This window comes from Myotis davidii, unplaced genomic scaffold (genome assembly GCF_000327345.1).
Source record: "Myotis davidii unplaced genomic scaffold, ASM32734v1 scaffold217, whole genome shotgun sequence".
Taxonomy (NCBI): Eukaryota; Metazoa; Chordata; class Mammalia; order Chiroptera; family Vespertilionidae; genus Myotis; species Myotis davidii.
Genome location: NW_006290034.1, coordinates 5,771,640 through 5,788,243, shown reverse-complemented (window position 1 = coordinate 5,788,243; position 16,604 = coordinate 5,771,640). Strand labels below are relative to the sequence as shown.

The 16,604-nt window shown below is 39.7% G+C and overlaps 1 protein-coding gene across 4 annotated transcripts in view; it reads right to left on the bottom strand.

Annotated features, from left to right (window-relative positions):
• The window catches only part of RBM15 (RNA binding motif protein 15), a 31,163-nt gene that overhangs the window by 13,078 nt on the left and 1,481 nt on the right, over positions 1-16,604 (bottom strand). Inside the window, exons 1-3 of one of the 4 annotated variants that reach the window (XR_001513724.1) lie at positions 6,844-7,126; positions 2,627-2,783; positions 1,850-1,937 (exon numbers count right to left, since the gene is read on the bottom strand). Coding sequence is in view for 1 of the 4 variants with exons in the window: in XM_006762986.2 (XP_006763049.2) it covers positions 10,290-10,312; positions 14,569-16,604 (2,059 nt within the window). In the remaining 3 variants the exon portion in view is untranslated. Of the gene's footprint in view, positions 1-1,849; positions 1,938-2,626; positions 2,784-6,843; positions 10,313-14,568 lie in introns of those variants that run through there. The other 3 variants (XR_001513722.1, XR_001513723.1, XM_006762986.2) reach the window with 3 other exon arrangements.

Sequence of the window (16,604 nt, the reverse complement as noted above, 5' to 3'; positions counted from 1 at the left end):
CTACTACCTCAATATAAAACCAAAATCTCAATATTTTTTAAAAACCTTGAGTAGTTTTGAAATGGATGACCAATGGTTCCTGCTGCCTGTCATTATTTGAGCCAATTAAGCAGAAATAGAGGTGAGTCATTTATCAGCATTTATCCCAATAATGCTGGCAGTGTGGGAGAGCAGCAGGTCATCCACAAAAATCTACTCTACCCTCCGCCTCATAAACCAGCTGCTTATATCGGGGAGAAGGACAAAAATTGCATGGGGAAGTAGGCAAAAGGAGTAAGAATGGATATAGTGGTTACCGGTCACAGGCAATGTGGGCAAGGGTTGCAAAGGGCAGGCACCTCTTTCCATGATAAAAGGCACTTCTCAGATAAGGAGGATGGACCCATTCCAGGTTAACTCCCAAGTCCCCAGGCAGGCACAACACTCAGCCAGGTTAGAATGTACTTTCTATAATCAGAACACAACAATCGTGGTTAACATAGCGTGATTAATATTTCTACCCCTAACCATTTCTTAAGTCAGAACTAACTTATACGAGGCTTTCGGACTCCTATTTGCCTCACTTGGCTACATTTGCCACAAATACCTACCCAGTTGTCTTCACATTTATCACTTACTAGAGGCCTGATGCACAAAATTCATGCATGGGTAGGGTCCCTAGGCCTAGCTGGCGATCAGGGCCCATCAGGTTCCCCGCCTCCCCTCCTCCCCCTGCCTTCTCACCTCCTCCTCCCCTCAGTGCCCTGCCACTGGTCACCCACCATGTTCTGCGCCACCCCCTGACGGTCAGCGCAAATCATAGTGAGCAATCGAACTCCCGGTCGAACTCCCAAGGGGACACTTTGCATATTAGTCTTTTATATAGATAGATGGTCTTAACATATACAAATAAAAAAATAATGAAAGTCCTTGGAATCCACTTTTAAGTAAATCAGTTTAAAATGTATGTCTCATTTCTATAAGAGGTAAGCTGGCATTACTTAGTATTATTGAAACAAATATGACAATAATTTCTAAAAAAGAACCTAATCTCTGGTACATTCTGATGGAAGCTAGTGCACTGTGAAATCTCCAAAATGATCAATGACACCTAGAGAGGCCTTTTCAGGGATGCAGAGAATAAACTAAGATCGGGTGACCAAGGTCTGGTTTGGCTGATGATGAGGGAGCTCCTGGAACTCTGACTTCCAGTTTTAAAACCAGGATGAGTTAGCCACCCTGACACTAAGGGCCAAAGAACCCCTTCTAGATACTTGACAGCATACAGACAAAAACTAATTTTTTTCTAATCACCTTCCCTTCAAAAATCACAAATTCAATTCTATTTTTGCCTCATTGAAGCCACAATGAGCAAAGAGAAATGAATAGGATACACAGTAACTAAGGAAGAGAGGTGTACATTTTTTGGAGAGAATCTATTTTCAGGCATTAACTTCTGAAGTGAAATTTTAAAAAGTGAATTCACTTTCCTTATTGAAAAACTTCCAACTTTCACTTCTTATGCTATTTTTACATAACTGACTATTTGAGTTGAAATAAAGCCAAAATGTCCCATTCTGTGGTTTGTGTCAACCAACATGAATGCTTATTTAGCAGGGAAAAGAGACGTCTATAACAATCCCAGTATACTTGAGAGTAGCATGTCGGGATCAAGGAAATGAGAGAGTATGTTTTAAAGGACATGAGCTAATACTATCTTCTAATATCTCAAAACTAGTCAGTTTAGTGTAAATCATTTATATACACCAACCTGTAGATCAGAATTTTCACACTCGATTAAACAATTTCAAGCCTACATGCCCCACCTATGCGCACAGCACTCTGAAGCCACAGCAGTAAGATGACTCACCAATTGGCAGCTGTCTCAGATTCTACGAATAATGGGTGTCTGCCTGAATGAGAACAAATGTTTATGCCCAGCAGATGACCCCTTCCTGCTTGGAAAAGAGAGAGAGGCTAAAAAACTGGTCAGTAGTACAGTACTTGTTATATAGTGTAAAGAGTCAGACTTTGGCCCTAGCTGGTTTGCTCAGTGGATAGAGCTTCAGTCTGTGGACTGAAAGTTCCGGGTGCGATACCGGTCAAGGGCACATTCCCGGGTTGCCGGCTCAATTCCCACTGGGAGGCGTGCAAAAGGCAGCCAATCAATTTTCTCTCATCATTGATGTTTCTCTCTCTCTCTCTCGTTCCCTTACTCTCTGAAATCAATAAAAATATATTAAAAAATAAGTCTGTTCCAAAGAAAAGACTTATAATTCATGCGGACCTTTAAAATGTCCTCTGTACATTTTTATATTCCAATGTTCACTTACTGAAAAGTACAACAGAATTAGATCTAAAAGGATAAAAATCAATTTTATGACCCCCTAAATTAGAAATAACTGAACATGCAAATTATACTGAGTTAACTGCTTCAAGAAACTTGAAGTCAGAGTCATGAGAAAAATAAATCCATATTTAAACCCTCCTGATAGTTAATGACTTGATGTCAGTTTCCACTCAAGTGAAAATGAGTAGTTCATATTTAAGCTCTAGTTCCTTGATGGATATCTTTATGTGAAAACTGACACCATGCCACAGTTAATAAGATATGGGTTTATAAATATGGAGTTTAAAAGAAACTTACCCTTTCCCTTGTACAGCTCTGACTTCCAACCGTTTCTATAGAAACAGGAGGACAAGTGCCAATGCCAGAAGTCTGCCAATTAGAATTCATCTTTTAGTTGCTGAATAATAAAGCCGTATCCCAAAGTCGGCTATAGGGTTTTGAATCTCAGTAGTTCCTAAAAAGAAACCCAGGAGGAAAAAAAGACATGTCTCCAATTACTATACTTAGAAATGCTCTTAAAGTAGAGGAGGTAGATCCAATACCATATGTATTTTTAAAAATTATATTAGACCTTCAGATATCTCTAAACTTAAGAAGTAGCACACAGAAGCAAAAGTGTCTTTGAAGGTTCAAAATACCTTTAAACCAACACATTAAAGCAAAACCCACTCATGTATCACAGAAGTATTTTCAATCACCAAACTTTAAAGTTCAGATGAATTCATTCCTTTTGTAGAATGAATTTTCAGTGAGATTATAACACTGCAGAGGGTAAATTTCACAAATGAGATTTCTCAGGAGAAATAGGTAAGTCTCCACTAAAAGCGAACCTCTCAGGTCTCAGGAGAAATCTGCAAGTCACAAATAAACTCTAGAAAAGGTTTCTAGAGATGCTGACAGTGCCGTGCTCGACAAAAAATATCTCTATAAAATACATACGTCAATTTAAAAACTGTGGGATGTGAGAATATTCTAGCTGCAGTTTTTCATTTGGTATCGACATGGTTGCTTGGCAAATGTATTTCAGTATCTTTAACCGTAAAAACGAACACATTAAAAATATCATTCCTGTGTCTAAATTGATATGTTGCAATTTATTCTTTGAACATTCATACTGGACCACTCCTGTTAGCATATATGAATTTTAACATTTGTTATATTATTTGTTATTGTGAACTTTAAGATGAATTTAAATTAGATTTTTGATTCTCATTGCTATGTGAGAAAAATCAGTTCACTTATGAAGTTACTATATTAAAATTAAAACAGAAAGGTCATTAGGAACCACTCCTTAGTCCTGTCCATATCCATCTCCCCACTGAAAGCTCTTAAAATTCTTTGAAGTAAATGTCACTGACTAATGCACAAATCTGAGAATCTTACTCACAAGCGATGAGTCTAATCATCTATTTTTATTACACAGAATATTTCTGTATCTACATCTTAAGCAGTGCTTCTCAAACTTTCAAGTACATACTAATCGCCTAGGGTTCTGGGTCCATTCAACAGGTTTGGGGTGAGGCTCTGCAATTCTGAATTTCTAACAAACTTCCAAGTGATGCTAATGCTGCTGGACCACACTCTTAATAGCAAGGATTGTAAAAGACTAAGCAATATACCTGCTGTACTGAACCTATGTTTAAGATTTGTTTCTGGAGCAGTGGTTTTCAACCCTGGCTAAATAGTAGTCACCTGGGGCACTGAAAACAAAACACATACTGGGAACTTGGCAGAGTCCCACTTGACCTAGATCAATTTTTTTAAATTTAATTTTATTTATTTCAGAGAGGGAGAGGGAGATAGAAACATCAATGATGAGAGAGAATTATTGATCAGCTGCCTCCTGCACACCCCCCACTGGGGACCGAGCTCGCAACACAGGCATGTGCCCTTGACTGGAATTCAACCTGGGACCCTTCAGTCTGCAGGCCGCCAATATACACACACTAGATGCTTATCTTGAGAGCAAAGCAAAACTATTGTTTCTATTTGCTGAAATAAAAATTCTATGGGACAACAATTTTCCCAAGATGCCTTAAAATATGTATGTATATAGCACCTCAAAGTCTTAATTTTGCCTGTGATCACAGTTCTACTCTGAACATAAATGTATGAAGTCCTTTTCCTGGGTAAAAGGAAATCTGTTGGTCATCTGGAAAAAAGGTCAGATACCAATTCAGCACTTAAAAATTGCATGAGCATGTATTTGGTTTGCATAGGATGACAGCCATTCTACAGAAAGACCCTCTAAACTGACTTTTAGTAAGGAAGTTTGGTTTGATACCACTGGAGAAATGGCAAGTTATGAAATATAGAAAGCATGGTCCATGTGTTATAGCAGAAATTAATATGATGACTACGTATGCCTACGGCTGAAACTGTCATGAGTCTGATGAAAGCAGAGAGTAAGAAATAACATGATGAGAAAATGAGGTACGAGAAGAAAGATGGCTCTGAAACCTCAAGGTGGCCAACAATTATGAACCTGAAGAAGAAATAAAATCTCTATTATGGTATTTAAATATGGGCCACTGCGGATCTCTGAAGAACACAGTCTTACAGAAAATCTGAAATGCTAATTTGTCTTTGAAGGAAATATTATCTTTGACTTGTAAATGTTTGAAGGAGTTCCTATTTTGAATTACTTATACTGGTTTATCTTCAATTTGTGTAGCTAGTTAATGAATTCTTCAAATATTTGGGCACCTATTATATGTCAGGTGTTATTCTCGATCTTGGGAATAAAATAAGGAAATTTGTGTTACTTTCCTAGACAGGTAGTCAAATCTTGATCAAATCCCATCACTCCTGCTAAAACCTCCAATAACTTTCCATTGCACTCAGCCCTTAGACTAAAATCCAAACCTTTTGTCCTTGGCAACAAGGCTCTAACATGGTTTACTATCTCCCTTCTTCCATCAGAAAGTAAGTTCAATGAGAAAAGAGAGACTTGCCTGTTTCCTTTACCAATATACTCCCCCAAGATCTAGAATAATGCCTGCTATAAAATAGGCAATTAAATATTTGAAGAATTAGCTACATTAATTGATGACAACCCAGTATGCCTAATTCAAAATAGGAAATCTTTAAACTATTTACAAGTCAAAGAAACACTCAACTTTACCTATGATTCTACTGTCTCCATCCTATTGGTAACCTAGTGAGAAGGTAGTTGACAGGTGATGTTCATTCATGGAAAATAATTTACATGTGTACATACACATGCAATCCTAGAATCACCTGCAATTTTAATTTAAGTTAGACTATAGTCACGTTATTTTTCGATTAACATCTGCAAACTCAAGGATATCTCAATCAGGTCCTGGCTTTGTATCCCTTAGCCAAGTCACAAACTTTTCCGGTATTCCTTTAGCATATCATAAACTAAACAGTGGCCCTTCTTCACAGACTGTTATAAGGCAAAATTAAATACTAAGCAAGATTGAATTCCTTGGAGAAATAATTATATGACTATAAAACTGTTATTTAAGTGACACTCTTAGTGATAAATTCCATGGCATTTGTCGTTTCATTCTGCTCGTCTCTGCAACAGCTTTAATTCATCATCTGGAAGTGCCTCTTTCAGCTTCAGAGACAGAACACTATTCTGGCTCTCCTACCGGGGCTTCTTTCCCAGCACCATATGCCCTTCCCATGTCTTAAATATGTACATACTTCAGCCCTCCACTCTGTGGGCCAGTGTTGCTCAACATGCGGCCACTGACCATAGATTACAGCAGAATTTACCTGGGGAGCTTGTGAAAGAACAGACTCCTGGGCCATGCTGGCCGTAACAAATCCCAGAATGTCTGGGATTGGAGTCAAGGGCCTGTATGTTTCCCAAGAACTATGAATGTTGACACACTCTATAGCTTGAAATCTATTGCCCATATGCTTAATTTTAGAGCTTCAATCCCATCCCAGCCTGCAGAGAGTAGCGAAGTGTGACAGTACAGTGACAATAAAGGCCTGGTTAGAATTCCAGTTCTATCGCTTACTATCAGATTATGGTCTGTGGTGAGACATGAGACAATGTGTAATAGAACTTGGCAGAATGTTGGCCTGAAGGGGGTATTTGATAAATGATTCTTATTATTAATACTGTTACTTCTTATCAACATGTTTCAACTGGTTATGCATCCTCACTCCATGCCCTCCTCAAACTGGCTTATCCTCAGGATTCTGTTTTTGTTGACCCAACCATTTCACTCCTTTTCCAAGCTTCAGCCTGCATCTTTTCCATCAAACAGGCTGCTAGATTGTGATTCATGCTTGTCTGCCTGACATCTTAATCCCAACCTCCCTCCCCCATTCCACATCCTTCTCCAACTAACAAATTCTTTTGTAAGGCTTTTTATGACCATTCTAGCTTAAAGTAACCTTAAACTTCATCTACTCATTCATATACCCCTATCACCTGTGAAAATTCATTAGTAAACCAACTGAAATATTGTGACATGTCTCCTATAGTTGTTTTAAACTGTGAACTTTTCTCCTGATATTTAACTATTTACCTGTTTATGGTTATGTCACTTTACTTCAAGGTCATAATCTCTTCTTACTTGCTAAGAACAATCTTGTCTGAGGTTTGAAGGAATATTGTTATTCAATAAATTCCTCTGCTAACAATTTAAAACTAGGTTATAATTCAAGTTACTAAGTAAAAGGGTCTTTTAAACAGGGAAGCTTAAAGGGAGTAAGATGGAAGATGAAGGTGGTGGTCAGACAAGCCACGATCAGATATCCTATTGCAAAAAGAAAATAGATGTTATACAAGGCATAAGTACTATAAAAAATTTTTTTATGTGCCTCAGGCATGAAATAGCTCTGGCCACCGACACAGGCATCAAGCTAGGATGAACTAAGGACTGTACATATGCTTTGACCCTGACTGATATAAGAGCAACACCACCAATCAGGTGTCTCCTTGCCCATTGCCAGGGGGTTATAAGTACTAAATTTATTGCCTGAGATAAACAACTTGGAAACAACAATATAACTTAACCTACAGAAGTGGCAATTTACAAAATCAAGGTTGATTTACCAAAGTCAGGGTAATCCCTATTTTCAATTTTAACACTCACAGCCAGGCTTCCCAACATGAGCACAAATCAATTCAGAGATGTTCATGAAACTATTTCCTTTAGAGTAGAACCCTAAATTTAGATCATATGAAAGACATTGGGAAACCACACCAATATTTCAGAAGGGCGGTTTCCAATTTATAAAACCAGAACCCTAGATCTAACAGTTAACCTAATTAATTTTTCTTTCCCGGTATAGCTGGCAATAAAACTTCTTGACTAATTTCAAAACTGTCACACCGTGGGCCTTTCCATTTTGCATACAGTTTCATATACAAATAAGCAAATACCTTGGTGCAACATTTCTTCTAATTCCTGAGAGGAAGTCTGAGATCTTAGAAAGATACCAAATATGCAGAAATATGTAGAGTGTAACATAATCTTCCTCAAATCGCTATAGTAATTTAAAATACTTGTTTAATAACTGGAAAAATTACTTAATGGGCTTTCAGTATGAACTAGCCAGAGGAAGAAAACGCGCTGGAAATTGACATTCCTAACAGGTATAAAAACCTTTAGACATGTAGGTAAGCGATCATTTAGCAAAGCTTTAGATGGCAGCCAATTCTTAAGCAGATGTTTAAAAACTCTTGTAAGACACATTGAGAACCTGAAAAAAACAAACAGAACACTTTTCCCCTTAAATTTCATTTAAAAAATTCTCAAATGTTTTTCCCATTTTAAATAAATCAAGAAAACCTAAATTGTATTATACATTAAACTATTGTGCTTGTGTTAAGTTGCCAAAATCTCACTCTTGATTAATGTTGGGGAGAGGAGCTGGAAGGGTACAAAAGCCTGGGAAGACTAAATGGACCACGAAAATGATGTAATAGCCTTGTCAACATTGCCTGTTCACTGCCCTAAAGTTGTAGTGGCCAAATTTTATAATTAATCTCTTTGTAGGACAAGGAAAAATAAAAAACAACCAACCATTTTGGCTAAATTATCTATCATTCCTAGTCTGATGGTACACATTTCTTTGTTGTTGTTGCTACATACTATAATTTTGTTAACTTGGAGGTTTACAGCAGGAAATTCTTCCAGCACCAGTAAATCACCACTAAGGGTGAAGGTCATGGCTAATGGAAAATGTCAAAATTTTAAAGGATATCAAGGCCCCAAATCCATAACCAAGATTTCAATGCTTTGGCTCCCACAACAATTGTGTTTTTTAAAAAAAATAAAAATAGCAGAACAAAAGTTCTGGCCTGGAATTCTATAAACACAATACTTTGGTGAAGAGGAGGTAGTGCCTGAAGATTTCCAGAGAAGCATACCCCCAACATTAAAATCCCTATTAATTATAATGCATTTTGACCTCTAAAAACCCTCTTACCTGTTTACAAGAGCTTATACAGCTGTTTGCCACTGGAACACCACCTTGCAGAGTATAAGCGTGGCATCCTTTGTTGGTAATCACCTGTTGCCTAAGTAATCATCATCCCGCATGGAGACAGACAGCACTAGGCTCTTCCATCCGAGGTTAAAATTCAAAACAAGCCCAACAAGCCTGCATGTCAGGGTGGTCTTCGTCTGCAACTAGTTACGTTTACAACTGGCAAACAACATGGTGTCTGAAGCCAATGGTGCAGCATTGCTGGCTTCCTCTTGAACTCCAGCGTTGTCACTGTGCACCGAAGTCTCCTGCTGCAAACGGGAGTTGTTCTCCTGTACTGGGAACAGCTTCCAAAGCTCAGGACCCCCTGTGCAGGATAATGCAGGAACTAAAGGCAAACACTTTTCCTCCTTAAGGATGCCTCCATTTTTTCCTCACAATCTGTACTACCAACCGAGGTGTCTGGGCCTGAGTGTGCGTTCGTACCTATGAAACCGTCACGGTGCATGCACATCCAAGGCATGTGGAACCACAGGTCAAGTAAGGCACAGATACCAAGTAACGGTTCTAATTACAAACGCTAGCTCTCAGGAACTCTTCATCCATTCAGAACTAAACCCATCACTGCATACCTCTGGTGAGAAGCCCCTGGAGACGGGAGGAGCTCCTCAAATGTGTCAGGAAAGGCTTTATTAACATCATCATTAACATTTAAAAAGCAAACGGAGCATTCTCCTTCTTTTGGCAATTTGGTGCAAATGTTAAGTGCAAGATAAAGCAATTGCAAACTTTTCTTCAAATTAAAAATGAAACTAAGGCCAAACGTGACAGGTGAACAAAATAAATCAAAACTTAAATTTCAGCAACTCCGGCTCTTCAAACCAGCAAAGCCCCCGACTCGTGCACTGTGGTGAGGCTTACGGTGCTTGCCCCGGCTTCTTTCGTGCCAGCCAACAGCACCATTTCCTCATCAAGTTGAGGACCGAGAAGCAAATGATCCCCTTCGCTGCAAACAAAGGGGGTCACGGTAACACTAGTGATCCTTCAGAATTGAAACACCGCGATAAGTCAAAGTGATGGTCTCCCTGCTTCTTGCTCAAGACATACAAGATCTGAGCAGCAGCAAGAACGCCTCAGCTGCAAACAAAGGGGTCAAAGGTTTGCCGTCAATTCACTTCCAGGCAGAAAAACATTTTCCTCAAAAGAAACAATTTATTTAGAATAAAACAAAAGCAGCTCAACTGTGAGCGCACGTTTGAGTGACAGCTACTTTTAAGCTGTGTGAGCCATAAAAAGGGTTTTTCTTTACTTTTCCAGAAATCTTGTGTACACAGCACAAAGCAAGAGGTCATTTTTTTCCACTTAAAACACCGGCATTGGCATCACAATAGCAGATACACAACTTTAAGCTGCCATTTTAGTAAAATGCACAAATACTAAACAGATTAGCTTTCTTCCATCAAGAGGCCCATGTAAACTCCACATAAGCCACAACTTCTCTTCGAAAAGGTCCATTAGAGCTTTGATTTCCGTATCTTCATCCACTGTTCACCAGCTTTGCTTGCAGAAGGGAAAAAAAGGTTATTCAGTAAAAATGTTTACAATATTAAAAATATATATTTTTTCCCTATGCCATCATAGATGAACACATCGTTAACAAGCCCTTCCTGGATAGTCCACCTTGACCTCAAAAAGCACCAATAATACCCATTGGCACAAACCTTGAAACGAATTTACTGTATGAACAGACAAATAACAAGTAGAATAGGGTGGATTTTTTTTGAAAGACTGCAATTAAGTGAGGATTATAGGACTGAAAATATCCTTTGTACTCATGTAACTGAGTAAAACATATTGAAAAAAATTTCAGAAGACAGCAAGTTTATAATCAACCTATAATCAATATATTCTACATATAACTTAAAAAATGAAACTGTAAAAAGATGAAATTTTGTTAAACTTTTACCCCCTCTATTTTCATTCTGTAATTTATATGGAGCAATACAGAACTGCTCCGTTATTACAGAAAGGGGTCAAGATACAAAACCATTTAAAAATCCACCTTCATCTGTGTTACCAAAGACAGCAACTGTTACTTTAAGAAAACACTCACATAAACCCATTGCTAAACAGCCAAGAACACTTCAGGACTTTTACTTTTCAGTGCTGTTTAAATCACACACATAAAACTTTTTATTAAGATGGACAGCTCACTGTGGTGACCTGAAATCATTTTCTCTCCTTAGTGACATCACTATTACCAGAATGTTAACAGGGTCACATCCATGTCTCCTCTGCTTGTTCTAATACCTAACTTCTATCTCAAAAACATGCCCTGTGGCAGAGACAGAAAAAAATGTGCAGAAATTCTCTCCAAAATTTTTTTTCACATGGAAAGTCATAAAGGCCCTCTTCTCAAGAGGATTTCCTAATTCTGTTACCAGAGTTTTTGATGAATGGTTCCAAACTGCAATTCAAGCTTTACCTATATAATGAGCAATTTCACTGTCTAAAAATAGTGGATTTAAAATAAAATAAAAAGGTAATGTCAGTGAAAACCTGCTCATAAGTTTTAAAGTAAACCTACAGTGTTTAACTCTGAAAGCAACGAACACACACCTTACTTTTACTCCTGTACCTCAAATGATCTAGTTAAGAAGGGCCAGAATATATTACCTTCAAAATGTGTCAAAAACTTACACAAGCCAGAGGATGGACATTTTAAGATGTAATCCTTAAAGAGAAGTCTATGCTCAGTTAAGAGTTAAAGTATACATCTTAAACCAGGAATTTAATTTTTTGTGTGGAAAACTCTTTCTACTAGTAAGAATCCCAGTTACAACCAACAAAATATTATAAAACTGGCTAGGAGCTGAAGGCTTAATTTCCCATAAACTTTGAAGTGGTGATCCAAAAGTCTTAATTAGCTTGATGTTTTCACCAGTAATACTTAATAAGTCATTAACTGATACACTGAAGAAATTTTCTTTCCATTCATTTGAACCGAATTCCAGAAACATCAACAAGTATTTTTTTAAAGTATAAGAAATAGAAAAAAATTGGCTGTTACAAAGAACACCCAATGCTAAAATAATGAAATTCTGACCAATCAGCATCAGACCAGACAGTTTTAGACTTTTGCTCTCATTCCATTCTGAAGATTTAAGTCAACAGTTTACCAATATTATAAAACTGCACAAGAATGGGTATCACAAATAAGAGATTCATCTGAATGATGGCACTCTGTAGGTAAGCACCAAACAAAACATAATTAGGTATTTACAATAGATATGTTTAGAAATGATATCAAGCCATTGTTCCTAAAACACTGAAGCACAAATTTCCCAGATTTAACAAAAGCTGCAATGTCAAGTAAAAATTCACACAAACATGAAGAACACAGACACACACACACACACACACACACACAAAAAGGGAGAGAGCGCACACACTTTGGATTATCATAAAATTAGATGTCATGGACTTCACTCCCTAAAGGAGCAAAATTATTTGTCCAGCCATCTTATCACAAGATATTCAAAAGTTAATGGTTAGTGAGATTTAAACTGGAAAAATGTATCTAGCCAAACTGTACTTTGACCCCATGTATGCACAGACTGCACACTTGCATTAGTTTCTGAACAGGTGTCTATGCCGTATTACCTGGCTACACTTGGCCTTGTAAAAAGCAAAAAAACAGCCCAGCAGGCGTGGCTCAGTGGTTGAGTGCCAACCTCCTATGAACCAGGAGGTCACGGTTTGATTCCCCTATCAGGGCATGTTCCTGGTCAGGGTGCATGCCCAGGGTAGCATGGTGGACATGCAGGAGGCAGGCAATCAATCATTCTCTCTCAACGCTGATGTTTTTTCCTCTCTTTCTCCCTCCCTCTCTGAAATCAATACAAATATATTAAAAAAAAAAGCAAAAAGCATCCAAAGCTTTAATTGTAGGTCTTTAGGTATTTTCCCTACTAACCAAGGGTGTTTGTGTTCATAGCCTAGTACTTTCCTTCCCTCAAAATGACTAGTTTTTCCAGTTTAAAAACAAAACAAAATAATCTCTAAACCTAAAAAGAACATTTATGAATGCATAATGAAAACCAAACCAAACGAAAGACACAGCAGTGGTGAGGCTTTCATGCTGACATGCATTAGAGACCTGTCATAATGAAAAATAAAAAATTACATGACACTTCCCTGGGTTATTATTGGTGCTATTTTAAACTACCAGCTTTGATAACAGAAAGAAAACAGTTGGGTTCTGCCAGGCTTTCAATAAGTCACTTTCACAGAATAGAAACATGACCATGATCCAAAAGGTCCTAAAGTTTCTAATCATAATTAAGTATCAAGGGCCTTAGCCAAAGTCCTCAGCATTTAAATTGGGGGCAGTGTGTATGTGTGTGGGGAGGGAGGTTTGGGGAGTGGGGGAGTAGGTATACTAATGACCTGAGAAACTAGACTTGGGGGCTAAGGAATAGATGAAAAAAAAAAAAAAAAGGCCTCAAAAATCATCCATTACTGTTAAGCAGCAAAAGCCCTTGTTAAGAGCCAGAAGTCAATATAATCTTCAGCTTTGGAAAACAAACAAACAAACCGTGAGTGTGGGTTATTTTGAATTAATTCCAGATGTCTGGGAAAATAAAACAATAAAAAAGGGTTTTCCTTACACTAACATTTTAATTCTCTGTGGTTGGACACCAGTGCAAATATTAAGCCCAAGATTTCAAAGATAGTCCAAACATTTTCCATAATGTAATGGCATTGCTATTGTTTAAATATGAAAAGAATACAAGCAAAATTTTAAGAGCATGTCAAAGGCATTTCAGGATGACTTTAAAAAATTCTGCAATCTAGACATGGTTGATTAATGCCCACAGAAACAAAAGATGACTTATGAGCCTGCAGACAACTCTTCTTTCTATTATTGAAATCAGGAATTTGAATGAATACAAAATCAAAAACTCATCTTTGATGAAAAACACTCGAGTTTTGAAATATGCACAATTAGAAATGTACCTGCTGCTACACCTCTCTAAAAAAATCAGTAAAAACAACCCACACACTAATAACTGACCAAAGAATTCTGAGTTTAAAAGCACCTACTCACTTGCATACTAGTGTAAGCATAAGACATATGGTTTGTAACATACTCCTCAATTTTTACTGAACAGTTACAGCTACAAACCAAAAGTGCATATACGGGATACAGAACTCAAGAATTAATGATAAAAATGCATTATGTTAAAGCAAACTCTCTGGGAATAAACCGTATATTTTAAGAGAAATACTCAAATACCTGATTAAAACAATTACATAGCTATACAATTTACCAGCTTATACTTTTTGAGGTCCCTGATCAAAATTTTTCATACAAATAATATTTCTGGTATAGAAATTATTTACCTTCATACCAATCAAGCCATTTTTAGGTGTATATCTTTATATAATCAATGGGCTTTTTCCTCCAGATTTTGACTTCAGAATTTTGGTTTTGTAACTTTGAGGATTTTTTTTTAAGCTCAAGGTTAAAAAAGAAAAAAAACCAAAGAGGAGGAAAAAAGTTACTCATAAGAGTGGGAACTGCTAATTAAAGTAAATCCATCTGCCTGCTACCTTCAGGGCATTGCTTTCACTTAATAACTAAACTATCCTGACTTCTATAAGGTTTATAAAAATATAAAAAAGAAAAAGGCTACAACTAAACAACTAATTAAAAACAAAATTTCACCTAATGCTGTATCCCATTATACATCACAAAACAGGAACCATGTCAAAGTAGTAAATACAAGTTACACATGGACTTTAGGACGCACCACGGACAATGATCATGACCAGGTAATCTTCTTCAGATTTGGCCAGTGCCTTGGCAGGAGAATCCAGGAACTGCTGGGAGAACTCACAGGGTGGGAAGGCATGAAGGACCCCGGTGTTTTCCTTGTCTTTGTTGCCCCCCACGGGGAGGCTGATCACCCCAGCAGCCTGCTTTTGCTTTAAATACGACACCAGGTTCCTTAGTGGCCTCTGAGTAGAGGTGGCAGTATCTGATGTGGCGGAGGAAGAGGATCTGCCGTCAGAACTTCCAGGCACAGCCAGAAGAATGGCATAACCATTGGGCCCTGCCACTTTGATGCGTCGAGTTACTTCATCCAACTTGGGCTGGTCCAAACGAAGACGCTGAGTGATCTTGAGCTGGGCAACTTTGCCTCCACTGGAGCCCTCCACGAGAAGACTACTAGCCACTTGGAGGTCGCCCTGCAACAGATGCATGTTGGAAGGAAAGTTGCTGTTCTTCAATAGAAGCATGCCCTGCCAGGCCAAACAGAGCTTGGGAGAGGCGGCTGCAGCAGGAGCTGTCCCACCATCCTGTTTCTGGGAAGGGGGCTTCAGCTTTGAAGAAACAGTGCTGGTGCTGGCTGCACTCCCATCAGACCGGTCTTCTTTTTTCAGAGGGCTTTTTCCCTCAGTGGGAGCAGCTGTCCGATGCTTCCTATCACGTTCAACTGATGCAGAGTTTTTGCGGTCTCGCTTGTCACCCTGGCTTTTCTCCAAACTACCTCGTCTGTCTTTGATTGGAGAGGGCCTTTCCAAGAGAAGAAGACGAGAAGATCGATCATTGTCACTGTTGTAGCGATCCCTGCTACTGCTCAAGTCTGGACTGCGATCAGGAGAAGGAACGCAGTGACGTTTCCGAGGACGGTCGCTCTCAGGGGACCTATCCAGATGCCGTCCCCCACTGTCCTCAGGCAGCCTTCGCTTCCTGGGCTGGTCTCGGCTGCTGGGCAGATCTCGATCACCTCTGTCCCGGTCCAAGGACCAGCCATCCCGCCTGCGATCCAGGCTATCCAGTGGCTCATAAGCAGGCACAGAAGAAGGGGCAGTCCGAGTGCTGCGTTCCCGGACTGGGGGCGGGGGTGGCACCCAATCAGAGTCAGTATAAAGGTCCCGATCACAATCTCTGTATAGTAAGGGTGGTGTCCTATCCCTCGCACCCCTCAAAGGGTCAGGTGCCCGATGTCCAAAAGCATCTGTCACCAAGTCATAATGAGTTAAGGGCAGAGGCTGCAGATACTGCTGGTGGTACCGATGTTCTGTATCTGCAAAGTCTACTCTCAGGCGGCGATCTGGACCACCAAGTGGAAAGCCCCGCATATGGGTCCAGGCAGCATGAGCGGCATCTAGGCTTTCATACTGGATATAGGCCCAACTATCACCTTTGCGGTAGTCTATGGTGCGTATGGTGCCAAATCGGTCAAATTCTCGTGCCAGGGCAGCAAGAGGCACCCAAGGTCCCAGGCCACCTACCCAGAGGCGGGTGGTGGGTGTAGCTTTACCATAACCAATTTTGATAGGATTCCGGATTATAATCTTGCCAGACATCGCTACTTTGGCTCGGTGAGACATGTCTAGGTTCTCAAATTTGAGAAAGCCGTAGGTACTGGTCTGGCCCCGAGAAGGCCTCTTGATGTCTACTTCTGTGATGACTCCGAAGCGATCAAAAGCCCTCCTTAGATCGCTCTCGGTCACAGTGATGTCCAGGTTGCCTAGGAAAAGCGTCCTGTTAGCTCGCTGATCATCCTCCGGTGAGATCTCATCCACTTCTCTGAAAGGAGCAGCACCTGCTCCAGCGCCCACCCGGGGCTCGAGGTTGTAGGCCGGACGCACTCTCTCATAGAACGGGTAGTCCCGCTCCCTCTCCAGGTCCCGGGGCAAGGGTGGCGGCGGCGGAGGGGGCAGGCGGCCAAGGGCCAACTGCTGCAATCGGTAGTCTCTGTATCCCAAGGCCGCCCCGCCGGGGGACAGTGATCTCTGGCCTCCACCCCCTCCGCCCGGGGCGTGCCGGTGGCCGCCG